Source organism: Pristiophorus japonicus, chromosome 6, assembly GCF_044704955.1.
Source record: "Pristiophorus japonicus isolate sPriJap1 chromosome 6, sPriJap1.hap1, whole genome shotgun sequence".
NCBI lineage: Eukaryota > Metazoa > Chordata > Chondrichthyes > Pristiophoridae > Pristiophorus > Pristiophorus japonicus.
Window position 1 is genome coordinate 267,219,589 of NC_091982.1, and position 15,234 is coordinate 267,234,822.

General features: G+C 43.8%; 1 protein-coding gene across 1 annotated transcript in view; it reads right to left on the reverse strand.

Annotated features, from left to right (window-relative positions):
• Positions 1–3,225: 3,225 nt before the first annotated feature.
• Positions 3,226–15,234, reverse strand: part of LOC139266317 (NACHT, LRR and PYD domains-containing protein 3-like) — a 30,512-nt gene continuing 18,503 nt past the window's right edge. Inside the window, exons 10-12 of the mRNA XM_070884138.1 lie at positions 13,875–14,045; positions 7,983–8,150; positions 3,226–3,334 (exon numbers count right to left, since the gene is read on the reverse strand). Of these exons, the coding sequence (XP_070740239.1) occupies positions 3,226–3,334; positions 7,983–8,150; positions 13,875–14,045 (448 nt within the window). The remainder of the gene's footprint in view (positions 3,335–7,982; positions 8,151–13,874; positions 14,046–15,234) is intronic.

Genomic DNA, 15,234 nt, shown 5'->3' on the forward strand with positions numbered 1-15,234 from the left:
TCCAGATGCTGAGGCTCAGCCCTGGGGGAATAGCAGCATGTCGGTCCTGTTGGAACGTAATGTCCTCTCTCAGGACAATATCATTCCACTCTTGCCCCTGCCGCTCTCTGCAACCCATCCACCACAGAGTGCTGCTGTCCATGTTGAGGAGATGCAGTCCACAGCCGGCCTTTCCAGGGACCGAGGTGGCGCGGTATGTACTGCTAGGCCATCAACTGTGGCAGCGGCGCCAAAACAGTGACCTTCTACCAGTCCTGCTGCAGGCACTGAGACCCCATTGAGGAGGAGCAGTAGTCCTGGGAGGGGGAGAAGGGAAGGGATGGTAAACCACTGAGAAAGAGCCGGTAAAGATGTGTGTGCTAGTGGACAGAAATGGTCACCTTGTTCTAAGGTGCACTAATGTAAATAGTTGCAGTTGGATGAGCCAATAAAGAATGCTATCTTTGTTCCATGATGAAATAATGTGAATAGTTGCATGTGCATGTGGGTGATAATGTTTCAAAGGGACTGGTTTCTATTATTGTTTGCTGTCGATGATGGCGTCCTTTGGTGTTTCTTTTCAGCACACTATGGTGTTTTGTGTCAATAAATATTTGTTTCATTTGTCACAATCTTGTGTTGCCATTTGTATGCATGGAGACTTCAGCAGATGGCCAGGTGAAGAGTCTGGCCAGGTGAGGCGGAGCCCGCAATACTAGATGAGTACAATCGATGGCTCCCTGAAACCTGGGGGAGCCCGCGATCATGGAAAAGCCACAATGCGCTCATCCATGGCTTCCCTGGACATGCTGAACTTGATCTAGTGTGTTCATTTGCTGTAGAGAGCGTCGGTAATCTGGTGAATGCAGCAATGTACTGCAAACTGTGATTATGTTGCTTATATCGCCTACAGGAGACTGGAAGGAGCCGGTATCATAGAAGTTGAGTGCTGCTGTCACTGCCACTGACAGCAAAGTCCTGGTGCCAATGTCATCTGCCAGGTATGTCTGCAGAAGGTTGAAAATTTCCGTGACCACCTCCTTGCGGAACCTCGGCCTTCCTAAGCACTGCTCCTTGGATATCTCAAGATAAGAGTAATGCGCACAGTAAACCCTGTGTGTGTACGGCCTCCTGCCCCGCTGTCTGGGGCCTCTCCTTTGGGGAGGATCCACATTGCCCTAAGCTGTCTCTGCAGCCGGCGCCTTTCAATTCGTCGCCGCAGGATGACGTAGTGTGCGATCACTGCCCCCATAATTTTGTAGAGGTCACAGCAAAATCCAACTTTCACTTTTTTCCGATATCAAACCCAAAAATGTGTCAATAATCAATCTGATGAGTGAACAGCAGTGCAACGTCAACACTCTGTGCGAGCATCAAACGCATCACTCACCGAAATCTCTGATCCCCAGCTGCAACTCCCTTTAAATAACGCCCCGGATTATTTTCTCTGCCTTGCACAGTCCAACTTTTTCAGGCATCATGGACGCCAGCTGTTAAGTGAGGCGGCAAAAATGAATGTGGCGAGAAGGGAGCCAAGGAGGCCTTGCACATGTACTGATGTCATGATTTCCATGGCATTAGCCGGCGGGACGTTACGTTTTTACGCCCCTAAAAAATTTCAAGTGAATTTCGCATCAGGCATGAACAGCATCGAGCGCCACTCCCAGATGCCTAACTCCCAGTTGACACCTAACACCAGCGCTATCAGCATGTGTAACCAACTGAATTCCAACCCCTTATTATCTGCCTGAAGATGAAATATTAAAAAAGTTAAACATCTCCCTGAAAAGCATTGACTTTCAATATTATGAATCTGATTGGCATGATCTCAAAACTTTTTCTAATAAATTAACTGTTCCTTGGTTCATGTATTTTAAGCATCGCTGTCAATAGGTTTTCTTCTAACTGTGTGATAAGCAGCAAACATTGGGTGAAATAATCTAAGATCCAAAGGGCACAATTTTTCTGGGTTTACCTGCTTGACCAGGAGGGTGAAATACACTGGGGACTCATAATTCCATGTTTAACCATGCTATTGTGAAATCTGTAAGTTTTTGAACTTTTAATTTTGTTTAAGCCCTTATTTTGGACATTCAGAAATTTAAGTTACTGAGAAAAAGATCATGCATGGATTTTCCTTTCTGAAAGTGTTTTGATTGTGGGAATGTACTGGCCAGATTGCTCAGGGTGATATACTCTCACTATAAAATAGCAGCTATTATGTGATTCTCAGGCAACATGACACCTTTAACATTAAAACTACCTTTCATAGCACCATGTTCAGGAGTAATAATTACTACACGTACTTATAATAAGTTTTTATTGAAACACGGGCTCCACATACTGAATTTTTATATATAATAGATAGATAATGATGCAGCTACTGATGCTTATAGCTGTGTAAAAGCTGAAGTATTTCTGAGCATCTAAAAAAGAATGGCAACATTGAATGAGAACACACACATATATAATTTTAATGCAATGTAAAATAGAATTTACAATACAAAGCTATCAATCAATTTTGTTATAAATTAAACATTTTTAAAGAGTGAAAACTTTTCCATTAATTCAATCATATAATTCACTGATCAACTTACACAACAAATAAATCAAAATACACAAACACGGTTCACTTTAATTTGTTTAGATTTGTTTAGATTTTATACTATTTTGAAACAATAAACAGATCATTGCAGGATTACATTCCATCTTCAGTTAGATATCCCACATGATTTTGTACCTTCAGTCATCAAATTAAGCATCACACTATAATCTTTTCATTCAGGCTGTTAATGAAGGTTGTTGAGAAAATGAGTTGCTGAATTACACAATATTCTTGTACACCCATTTAGTATTTGTTACCATTTCTGGAGATCTGCGTTCTCAAATCTTAATTTAAGGACAGGGTGTCCACTTTCAGCAGGAACCCTTCAATAATGATCAAGAGTGGGAACCCTGGCCATTTTTTCTCTTTCTAACCCAGGGCACTGAGGCCAAATGTTAAGATCAGCAAGGTCAGCACACACCAGGAATTAAACACTGGTCTTTCCTGAACTATATGGCTCAGCTACCCATTGACTAAACACACTGAGCCTACTATCGGAGAAAATAAAGAGATTTCACACCATCACACATTGCAATGATTACACAGGTTTTAAATTTACAATTTGTTCACATAACATTTTCCATTTTAATTCCTATGAAAATGTAGATTATTATAATGATGCACGGAGAGTTTTAAATGCATTATTGAGCCTTTTCTGAGTTTGACTCCATGGTGTGGAGGTCATTCTTTTCCTTCTTCAAGTCCTCTAGTTTTTTGTATTTATTTGCAGAGAACCGATTCTTCTCCAGCCTTCATCATAGATGAGAAATATTAATAATTATTACACATTTCTGTAAATAGAAGACTATTTCACTTTATGCAACTGTTATAATGTCCGGGGTAAGAAATTCTATGGTGATTCCGTATGTCTCTTACCATAACTCCAGTAGGAGATCAGCAGAACCCACAGAGAAATGGTGGATATACATAGAATTACATAGAATTTACAGCACAGAAACTGGCCATTTGGCCCAACCAGTCCATACCGGCACTAATGTTCTACTCCTACATCCTCCCATCCTTCCTCATCTAAATCTATCAGCATAATCCTCTAGTCCCTTCTCCCTCATATGCTTATCTAGCTTCCCCTTAAATGCAACCATACTATTTGCCTCAACCACTTCCTGTGGGAGCAAGTTCTACATTCCTACCACTGTCTGGGTAAAGAAGTTTCTTATGAATTCCCTATCTGATTTCTTGGTGACGATCTTATATTGATGGCCTCTAGTTTTGCTCTTCCCCACAAGTGGGAACACTCTCTCTGTCTCATTTCTGTGGGCTTCCTCTTTCTATCCACCCTTACAAGCAAATGACTGCCAGGACCAAAGCCAGGGGAAGTGATTCCCTAAGCCAGAAGTTCCCTCTCCTTTAGCTGGAAGGAGATGGAGTATAGGTATGGTCCATGCCAGGCAAGCAGCCTGGATCCCTGTAAGAATTCCGTGAAAATATCGACAGCAAAAACATATACTTTTGGACTTAAAGTTTTGGATATTGTTTTGAATTCGGTTGTTACTGCACAGAGAAGCAGGCAGCCTGATGTGGGACAGGTTCAAACATGTCCCACAGGAATACACACCGTGGGGGAGGGGTGCAGGAATGGCTGAAATGGCAGGAAGGTGGTTGATGGTCGGGCCCTTTTGTCATGCTACCAGTGAGAGATCAATAAGATTGGTCGGTGCTCAAGACACAAAGAAAGCTCTTCGACTTCACAGACTTGTTGGAGCCTTATCGAAGAAACAGCCCAGCAACAAAGGAACAGGCCGAAGACATGATTTTGCTCTTTCCGTTGTATTGCCTCAGGCGAAGGACAGTTGAACGTTTGGTGTAAGAAGAAGCAGCTTGCAGGTATAAGAGTGGCAGGTTTCAGCTGCCCTCTCTCTCTCTCGCTCTCTCCTCTTCTACGCTTACTCGTTTCATTCAACGCACAAGGACTGAGCACTCCATCTGGGTCGGAGAGAAGAAACACCATCTACGAGCAAGGAGAGCCTCGCTATTTCAACTGGGAAGCTGACCTTGAGACTGGACTTGAATACCACAATCAGAAGATGTATCTCATCGGGAGAAGCAACGAGTAAGCCAGACGGTAATTGGTGAACATTTATCCCAGCCCACACATCTTTAAGACCACACATAGTGTGAAAGGGTGTCATGTGTCCCAACCAAGCCTTAGGGATTTTAGTGGGGAGCTTTTGCACGGATCGTAAGCGTACGCACAATTCTGTTGGACAGATTCGGTGGTGCACTTTTGAATCTGAGCAGGGGTGTTTTAGTCGTGGGTACTTTGCATTAGGGGCCTGTTCAGGCGGGCCAGGGTTGTGTGTTGTACTGTGTTTGTTTGTTCTACACCATCAGGGTGTGTTTTACTGCGTGCTGATGTGTGCTTTAACTTGAATCAAAGCATTGTGACAGTTGAAACCGAAAGATCTGGCTATAACTCTGTATTTCTGTTCACCACTATAATTCCGGTGTCTAGAACTGTTGTAAAGGGGGTGATTCGAAACCACCAAAGGCAAAACCACTTACATCCCCAAAGAATTTAAAATTAAAAATAAATAATCTTGCCAATTGGCTCACTTGCTCAGCGGCTGCTAGGACATGGGTAAATCCCCACCTCCCAACAGGGGACAGGTTTTGAAGTTTCCAGCAGGCATGGGCAAGTGGGAGCCCAAAGGGACTTTTCCACTTGCTTGACCCATGCTAGTGAAGTGCCCCCCCCCCACTAACCCCCCAAATGTGGGAGGGCATTGTTTGACAGAAGAGCCGAATGTATAATAATGGGCCTGGATTTTGGGGCCTATAACGGGGAGAGTGCGCTTCATGCAATGCTCATGTGTGAAAACACGGAACTTGTGATCTGTTAAGTTTCTGCGTGACATTTGCTGGCGCAAATTGGGCTATTTGCCGAACTACTGCCCAGCGAATACACACCAAACCGTTATTTGGTGTAAGGCATAGGGCCTTCTTTTAACAGCATATGGGTTCAAAAATGTTAAAATAAAATTATTAAAATCATTTCAACATTCCCTTGCATTTAAAATTAGTTTAGGTTATTTTTGTCCTGTTTAAAAATGTTTACATTTATTTTTCAAACAATTAAATTTTTATTTTAAATGTTTAATTGAATGATATTTTAATTAATTTTGAACCTATGATGATTTATTTTTATTTAAGTGCGGTGAAATTACATTTTTTAAGTGATTTCAATTTTGCTTATGGGGATTCTGTACGTAAATGGAATCCCCATAAACATAATAGGGATCCTCCATTGTCATTAGTTGGGCTGACCCACTTGATCCCAGGGCGCTTATGAACCACATGCACTCCTGGGATGCGTGGGCCTTTACCTTAACCCTAACCCTAACCTAACGCTAACCCCTGCAGGCCCAGGAGCGCATGTGTGCGAAGTTTCCAGAGCCACCGGGTAGGTGCATACTTTTCCTGCGGTTCAGAGGTGTTCGCTCGCGGCATGCCACTGACTGCAATTTCTAGGTCAATATCTTTTACTATTGGTTAATGGTTAAATCAATTACTGCAAAATAAAGTGGAAATTTACATTCTGAGTAATTCTTTCTAAAATCCTATTGGACGTTTATTCATGACAACAATGCGAGAAAATAGAATATTTTCCTCCTTGCGACTTTGATATAAATTATAGGTAAATTTATATTTGATGTATAACAGACACATTTGGACTTATCATATGACCTCAGTCAAAAATAGGGCCTCTGAAATTTTGTTTACCAACTTCGGCAAGGGATTGGTGGAATCTCCAGAGAAATGGAGTAGACTGCTATTTTCAGACATTTGTGCTATTTCTCTGTGCTTTCCACAGATGGTAGCCCCAGGAATTTCAGGGTCCAGGATCTCAATGAGACAGTCAGTGCTCCAAGTACTTCAACGGGTATGCCCCAGAACAGAGCGATGTGGCCATGACCTGGAATTTCCTCTTTGGTAGGTTTAACACGAGAAATGCACCTTGACCAGAATTCTGCCTGCTGATGTAACACTGCTGTGACCTTATTTTATTCTCTGGGCCAACTTAATTTTACTATGTGGGCAGCCTCTCAGCATTATTGGCACCCTCTATCGGAAGCTCAGCTTTGAAGGGAATCCAGCACTGCTGCAGTAACTTAAAATGGAAATTCGAAGACTATCAGCCAAGGAATAATATCTGCAGCCACTACATCAAATAACAGAGCCTCCTAATTTCCCAGTTGCTCCATTGACATTTTGTTGGCCGAAATGAAGAAAAAGAAGCAGGCAATCTTTGTCATTGAAGGAAAGAAACCAACCAAAGAGATGATACAGGCCCAATATCTGTAGAAGGAAATTACCTTGCTGTGAGTGTCACCTCCTGCAATCCCTGTACAGCTACTCGGTGCAGGAAGAAATTCAATGACTTACCAGGCTAGCCATGATATTAAAAGTCAGTCTTATGTTCAAACAATGCAATTTGAGAAGCATATTTCAGATTTTCATCCACCTTATCATTATTGTACTGAACATCATCATAATCATAGGTGGTCCCTCGAAACGAGGATGACTTGCTTCCACACCAAAAAAGGATGAGTTCACAGGTGTTTCAATGAAGGACCCGAACTACATCCTCAAGGGTAGATGATGCCTGTGCGTGAATTTTTTAATGTGGGGTGACCGTTGCACATCAGCCACCACACGGGCTTAACAGAGCTAGGTCTTGGTCCAGTTATAAGGATTAACCAAGACGACTGGAGACCAGCTCTGCTGCACGGACCTAGTGCACACACATATCGCAGTGTGGGCTGGCCCGTGGTGCCCCGGGTCCCTGGCCCCGAACTCACACCTCCCCAGGGCCCCGATCACATCTCTTGCTGCTCCTTCGCCCCCACCTCGTCATTCCTGCTGTATCTGCCCACGCTCCAATCACCGACCTGGACCTTGCTGACATCACTCTTTGGTGCCGTTGCCCTCCTGCACCAGCTCGCACTGTACCCTGTAGTGGCATGCCTCCACGCTGCCGCTTGCCGCTCCTTTTATGGCCCCGACCTGCCGCTGATGTATTGTAGGAAGTACAAGGCAGCCCTGGTAGTCCTGGAGGCATCTGGAATCTGGTCGGAGGCCTTCTTTCCACGTGCTTCACAGCGCATCCACGTCTTCTAGATACGCAAGTGGTGTTACTGAACACCATGTACTATTGGATTCATATTATACATTATTGGCTGTTCAATGTGACCAAAAATAGCACAATTAATTATGTCAAAAGTAAAAGTTGAAAATGTATCTCTTAGCAGGCGCTTTAAGTAACAGAGTTCTCAAGTATAGCTGAATTACACCAATAGAAACAGCTCAGTTAAAAAATAACTGGCAGCAGCAGCCTTTAAATTTTGTCTTTGAACTAAAAAAAGAGGTGACACTTTACCTTATTGTCCTTAGACTGGCACAATGCGAAATTAAGTCATAAAAGTTTTCAGTAGATTTGTCTGTAAATTTATTGTGACTTAAATCAAGATGTATCAGTGTTTCGAATGTTGCAAATGTAGATTCGAGGTCTTTGGAGCAAGCATCTGTGAGTCCAGTTTTTGATAGTCTAGAGAAACAGAAATATAGAAAATAATTTTAGTTAATTGGGTTTGTCAAAATGACTGAAACATGTTCAAAATTACTTATGGGTAAAGGTTACTAATGTGCAGAATGATATCTAGGGGTTAAAATCGTACTGTGAGATCCTAGCAATGAACATGTTCGTTTGAAATTCTTTTGTCGACTATTTTAACAAAAGAGTTAGCTCATTTATTTTAAATGGGTTAAGGTCTTTTTAAAATTTTAGACAGAGGAAATTTTATACAAATATATTAACATGACCATAACGAACATTACACAAAGTGATTTTAGCCTGTTAGACCGGAATCTTCCCAGCCCTGCGAGTGCAGGTTTGGAGGCAGGCTCGTTGTCAAAGTAACCCTGATTGACAGTGGGTCTTAAGTCCGCTCTGAACCTGCCTCCGTGTCATCTTGTCAAGTGCCGGGTCTGCGTGCGGATCGCAGACCCAACAACAAGCAGCGGGCCAGTCAATTAAGATGTTTCACAGGTACTTTAAAGATATTGAAAATGATTTTAACCAGGCACTTAACATTTTACCAAGTTTCTGACAAGTTTGTCATCCTTCGGGGAGCACTCCAGGTACGTGTGTCGGGTTCTCAATGACTCTCAATACTCTCCATTGCTTTGACTAGTTGACAGCTACAGAAGTGGTATAAAAGCTACCATTTCACAGCTATTCACTTTCCAATGTCATTGGCAGAGAATGGCGGAGCAGGCTCAAAGGGCCAAATGGCCTGCTCCTGCTCCTAATGCTTATGTTGTTATGTTTTTATAATCTGAAGCCTTTAGGATTTGAAAGACACTTTTGAGCTGTATACAGTTTGGAAGTGTTTGCAGTGAACTCTCTATCCACTGTCACCTCCTTGGAGCAACCTCTCTCACCATTGACAGATTGCTTCTGTCATCTCAACCTCACCTGCCATCTATTCCAGAAGCATCCGTGCACTTGAAAAAATCTCACCTTGGTCCTCAGAATTCCACCTCTATAAGCCCCAACACCAACATCACGAAACACACCAGCATCAACAACCTTCTCTGCAATCACCTGATGCTGCACAGGACACAGGACATCAGCACCCAACCACATTGCTGCCCGGGATGCTAGGAATGGCCTACCATGGCCACATTTACTTCACTTCATGCTGTACACCCTGGCTGCCACATGATGCACCAGGTAGAGGGAGGGAAGGGGGAGGGATGGGGGAGGGATGGGGGAGAAGGGGGAGGGATGGGGGAGAAGGGGGAGGGGGGGGAGGAGGAAAAGGGGGGGGAAGAAAAAGTGGGGGGGAAAGGAGAAGGGGGGAAAGGAGAGGGGGGAGGAAAGGAGATGGAGGAGGGAGGCTGAACGGGCCGGGCCCGAGACTTCGGGCAGGGCCCATCCCCAGCAACAGATTTACAGGTAGGTGGCGTTGGGTCGGGTCGGGATCACGGGTCGGGTCGGCGGGGTGGTGGGAGAGAGGTCGGTTCAGTTCGGGTCGGGGGGAGGGAGGGAGAGGGAGTTCAGGTCGGGTCCAGTCGGGGGTGGGGGGGGGAAGCGGGAGTCGGGTCGGGTCCAGTCCGGGGGGTCGGGTCCGGTCCGGGGGCGGGGGGTGGGGGCGGCGGGAAGCGGGAATCGGGTCGGTGTTGAGGTCGGGGCCGGGGTCGGGGTTGGGTCCGGTCCGGAGGCAGGGGGCGGGAAGCGGGAGTCAGGTCAGTGTCGGGTCCGGAGGCGGGAAGCGGGAATCGAGTCGGGTCAGGAGGAAGCAGGAGCTGGCCGTGGGAGGAGCCTTATTCACGCAGCCCCAGTGAGGCCATTCGGCCAGGGCTAGGGGCTGCGTGCTTCGGCCCCTCCCACACAGTTTCGGGCGCCTGGAGCTACTGCACATGCGCGCCCACTGTAGCGTGCATGTGCAGAGGTCCTGGTACTGTTTTCAGCGCAGGGACCTGGCTCCGCCCCCTGCAGCTCGTGCTGCGCCGCGCCCAGCTGCAAACGATCTGCAGGGAGCCGGAGAATCTGGAAGTTTTTTTTAGGCGCACTTTGTGGCGTGAAAAACGGGTGTCCAGGTCGGGACTGCGCCGTTCCAGGCGCGGCTTGAAACTTGGGCCCTATAAAACTACCCGGAAATCAGCACCAAATTAGAACTTTCACTTATAGAATGGCTGACATGAGATATGATAACGGCAATGATGTTTCAGGATGCTACTGGTCTTTTATTCATGTGTTGTTGGTTTTTCAGGTGTGTTATATAGAGCAACTCGGCACTTGCAATTTTGACAGATCGTACAAATGTAAAAGTAAAGGGTCTCTATAGGTGGAGAGCCCAATTCCTGCCCAGCGAATGTCCTTAAATCTCTTACGCCTGGCAAATGTAGGCGTAAGACCTACTTTTACCAGCATAAGAGTTTGAAAAGATCGAAAAAATAAATGTTATGACTAATTTTTATATTAAAAACTCTGTCCATTAAGGTAAGTTTATTTATTTTTAACACTATTAAAACATTAAAAGCATTTTCAAAAAGATAATTTTTTTCTAAAACATTTAATTTAATTCAATTTCTATTCATTTTAAATAAGTGAGGTGTTATTTTTATTTATGTAAAGTGTTTTCTTTGTTTTTGGGGGTATTCCCATTCATAGTAATGGCAGCTCCGCACAACTCCGTGGAGGTAAACAAAATTGGGGGCTTGGCCTATTCAAATTACTTTTTTGACAGGTCTTGTGAGCGGTATTATTTTGCGAATGAAGCAACAGGCTTCACGTGTGTAACGTCCCTGGGTGGTGTGCCGCAATGCGCTGCCCAGGACTCTGCCGGTTCAAAACAGAATTCTCCGTGTGCGCAGGGACTGCAGGTGTGCATCATATTATGTGGGCGGAGGCTTGCATCCGCGGAGAGCAATTTTTGGCCCATTATTTTTCTTTTCATTGCTGTGAAATGTTACAGTAACAGATGTAAACATTGAAAGTAGGATATGTTATTGGGATCAAGGTATCACTGGGTTTATTTCCTAAATGGAAAAGGTCCAACATGCATGAGCATCACAGGTGTGTGTGAATTATAAGGTTTTCTGATAAGAACATAAGAAATAGGAGCAGGAGTAGGCCATACGGCCCCTCGAGCCTGCTCCGCCATTCAATAATATCATGGCTGATCCGATCATGGGCTCAGCTCCACTTCCATGCCCACTCCCCATAACCCCTATCCCCTTATCATTTTAGAAACTGTCTATTTCTGTCTTAAATTTATTCAATGTCCCAGCTTCCACAGCTCTCTGAGGCAGCGAATTCCACAGATTTACAACCCTCTCAGAGAATAAATTTCTCCTCATCTCTGTTTTAAATGGGCGGCCTTATTCTAAGATCATGCCCTCGAGTTCTAGTCTCTCCCATCAGTGGAAACATCCTCTCTGCATCCACCTTGTCAAGCCCTCTCATAATCTTATATATTTCGATAAGATCACCTCTCATTCTTTTGAATTCCAATGAGTAGAGGCCCAACCTACTCAACCTTTCCTCTTAAGTCAATCCCCTCATGCCCGGAATCAACCGAGTGACCCTTCTCTGAACTGCCTCCAAAGCAAGTATATCCTTTCATAAATATGGAAACCAAAACTGCATACAGTATTCCAGGTGTGGTCTCACCAATACCCTGTATAACTGTAGCAAGACGCCCCTGCTTTTATACTCCATCCCCTTTGCAATAAAGGCCAAAATACCATTGGCCTTCCTGATCACTTGCTGTACCTGCATGCTATCCTTTTGTGTTTCATGCACAAGTACCCCCAGGTCCCTCTGTACTGCAGCACTTTGCAATCTTTCTCCATTTAAATAATAACTTGCTCTTTGATTTTTTTTCTGCCAAAGTGCATGATCTCACACTTTCCAACATTATACTCCATCTGCTAAATTTTTGCCCACTCACTTAGCCTGTCTATGTCCTTTTGTAGATTTTTTGTGTCCTCCTCACACATTGCTTTTCCTCCCATCTTTGTATCGTCAGCAAACTTGGCTACGTTACACTCGGTCACTTCCTCCAAGTCGTTATAGATTGTAAATAGTTGGGGTCCCTGCAGCACACCACTAGTTACTGATTGCCAAACAGAGAATGAACCATTTATCCCAACTCTCTGTTCTCTGTTAGTTAGCCAATCCTCTATCCATGCTAATATATTATCCCCAACCCTGTGAACTTTTCTCTTGTGCAGTGACCTTTTATGTGGCATCTTGTCAAATGCCTTCTGGAAGTCCAAATACACCACATCTACTGGTTCCCCTTTATCCACCCTGTTTGTTACATCCTCAAAGAACCCCAGAAAATTTGTCAAACATGACTTTCCTTCATAAATCCATGCTGACTCTGCCTGACCAAATTTTGCTTTTCCAAATGTCCTGTTACTGCTTCTTTAATAATGGACTCCAACATTTTCCCAACCACAGATGTTAGGCTAACTGGTCTTTGCTTCCTGCTTTTTGTCTGCTTCCTTTTTTAAATAGGGGCATTACATTTGCAGTTTTCCAATCTGCTGGGTCCTCCCCAGAATCCAGGGAATTTGGGTAAATTACAACCAATGCATCCACTATCCCTGCCGCTACTTCTCCTAAGACCCTTGGATGCAAGCCATCAAGTCCAGGGGATTTATCTGTCTTTAGTCCCATTATCTTACTGAGTTCCACCTCTTTTGTGATTGTGATTGTATTAAGTTCCTCCCCCCTAAAGCCCCTAGACAATTCACTGTCAGAATATTGTTAGTGTCCTCTACTGTAAACACTGATACAAAATATTTGTTCAGAGTTTCTGCCATCTCCATGTTCCCCATTACTAATTCCCCGGTCTCGTCCTCTAAGGGACCAACATTTACTTGAGCCACTCTTTTCCTTTTTATATACCTATAGAAACTCTTGCTATCTGTTTTTATATTTCGTGCTAGTTTACTTTCATAGTCTATCTTCCCTTTCTTAATCATTTTTTAGTCATTCTTTGCTGGCTTTTAAAAGCTTCCCAGTTTTCTGTCCTCCCACTAGTTTTGGCCACTTTGTATGCCCTTGTTTTTAATTGGATACCGTCCTTTATTTCTTCAGTTAGCCACGGATGGCTATCTTTTCTCTTACACCCTTTCCTCCTCACTGGAATATATTTTTCTTGAGAGTTGTGAAATATCTCCTTAAATGTACACCACTATTCATCAACTATCCCACACATCAATCTATTTTCCCAGTCCACTTTACCCAACTCTGCCCTCATACCTTCATATTCCCATTTATTTAAGTTTAGTATGCTGGTTAGAGATCCAACTTTCTCACCCTCCATCTGAATTTGAAATTCAATCATACTATGATCACTCATTCCAAGGGGATTCTTTACTACAAGATTGTTTATTAATCCTGTCTCATTACACATGACCAGATCTAAGATAGCAGGCTGGTTGGTTCCGTTACATACTGCTCAAGGAACCCGTCCCTTATGCACTCTGTGAACTCCTCCTCAAGGCTACCCTGACCAATTTGATTTGTCCAATCAATATGGAGGTTAAAATCACCCATGATTATTGCTGTTCCCTTTTTATAAGCCCCCACTATTTCCTGGTTTATGCTCCGACCAAGAGAGTTGCTACTGTCAGGGGGCCTATAGACTATGCCCACCAGTGACTTTTCCCCCTTATTGTTCCTTATCTCCACCCAAATTGTTTCAACATCCTGATGTATTAAAGGCAATCAACCTCTGTATTTACATACCCCAGATTTTGTAATTTACAGTGTGAATCCTTAAATGAAGAAAGCAATGTTTTCACTCCGTTATCACCCAATTCATTCATGCTCAGATCCAACTCAGTCAGTGTTTGGTTCGTGTTGAACACAGAAGCAAGTGTCCCACAACAATCACTTGTTAGTTTAGTGTTCGCCACCCTGTGGAAATAAAGAGTTAGAAATATAAGTTTGTGAAAATGTCCTTAAGATATATAAAATCTCAGTCCATTGAACATTGTTGCTCCTATTTGTAAAATTACTCTATACTTACTTACACTAAATAGGTGATGTTCCTGCTGCTGATAATTCTAAATTCTATTAAGCTGACTTTTAATTTAAATTATCAACAGGAAGACCAGACTAGTATTTCCAACTGGGCTGGGGGGCGGGGACAGGAGAGGGGTGGATGCAGAGTGGTGACTTCTGCAGACACCTTGCCCATCACCATGACTCCAACTCATGTTCCTGGGATGGGGTTGTTTAACTATGTAGAGCATCATCTCTGCCAACAAGAGTGAGCCCGCAATGAAGGGACTAATGTGGCAGTGCTACAGTGGTGATCAACCTAGAATTTTTGAGTTAGGCTTTAGACAGAGCTGATGTCTTCATGTGATGAATGGCTGGGTCCTCAGAAGAGGTCGCGATGCCCACCACTGGGACCTCTCCCTCCAAAAGGAGCTTCAGTGGGCCTTCCACTGCTGGCCCAGCATACACTGTCACCCCTCTCCGGACGGTCCCTGGGCTTGTCCGTTACAGTGGTGGAAGGGTGGGTGATCAAGCAGACTCCCAAACCCTCTCAGTTATAAGCAGCGGAGTGGTCTAGGATCAGGCAGCCAACCCCCATACAATGGGGATGGGAAGGAAATAGTTGGCAGTGGTAAGCCTCACCAATGGATTTTCTTCAGTTTTGACACAACATTGTCCAGTTTCAACACCAACAACAACTTATAATTATATAATTATATAATGGCCCTGAAATCCCGGCCTCCTCAGGTCTGTATGGAGTGTTTACAGACCCGGGAAGGCATCGCAAATGCCAGTTTTCGCCACTTGATGCACATGTGCCAAAAAACGGCTTTTCCGATCTGTCAAGTTTTAGCTTGACAGATCACACGCATCTCGGCAGCCAGGACATTTGCATGGGCAAGATTGCGATATTTGCCCAATCTTGCCCTGCGAAAGTTCTTAATACTTTTGCGCTTGGTAAAAGCAGGCGCATAGCCTACTTTTACCAGAGTAAGAGTTTTAAAATCTACAAAAACATATGAAAATAAAATTTAAGAAACACATTTTAATGTTAATAATCCTGTCCACTAAAGTAAGTTTATTTTAAACCATAATTAAAAAA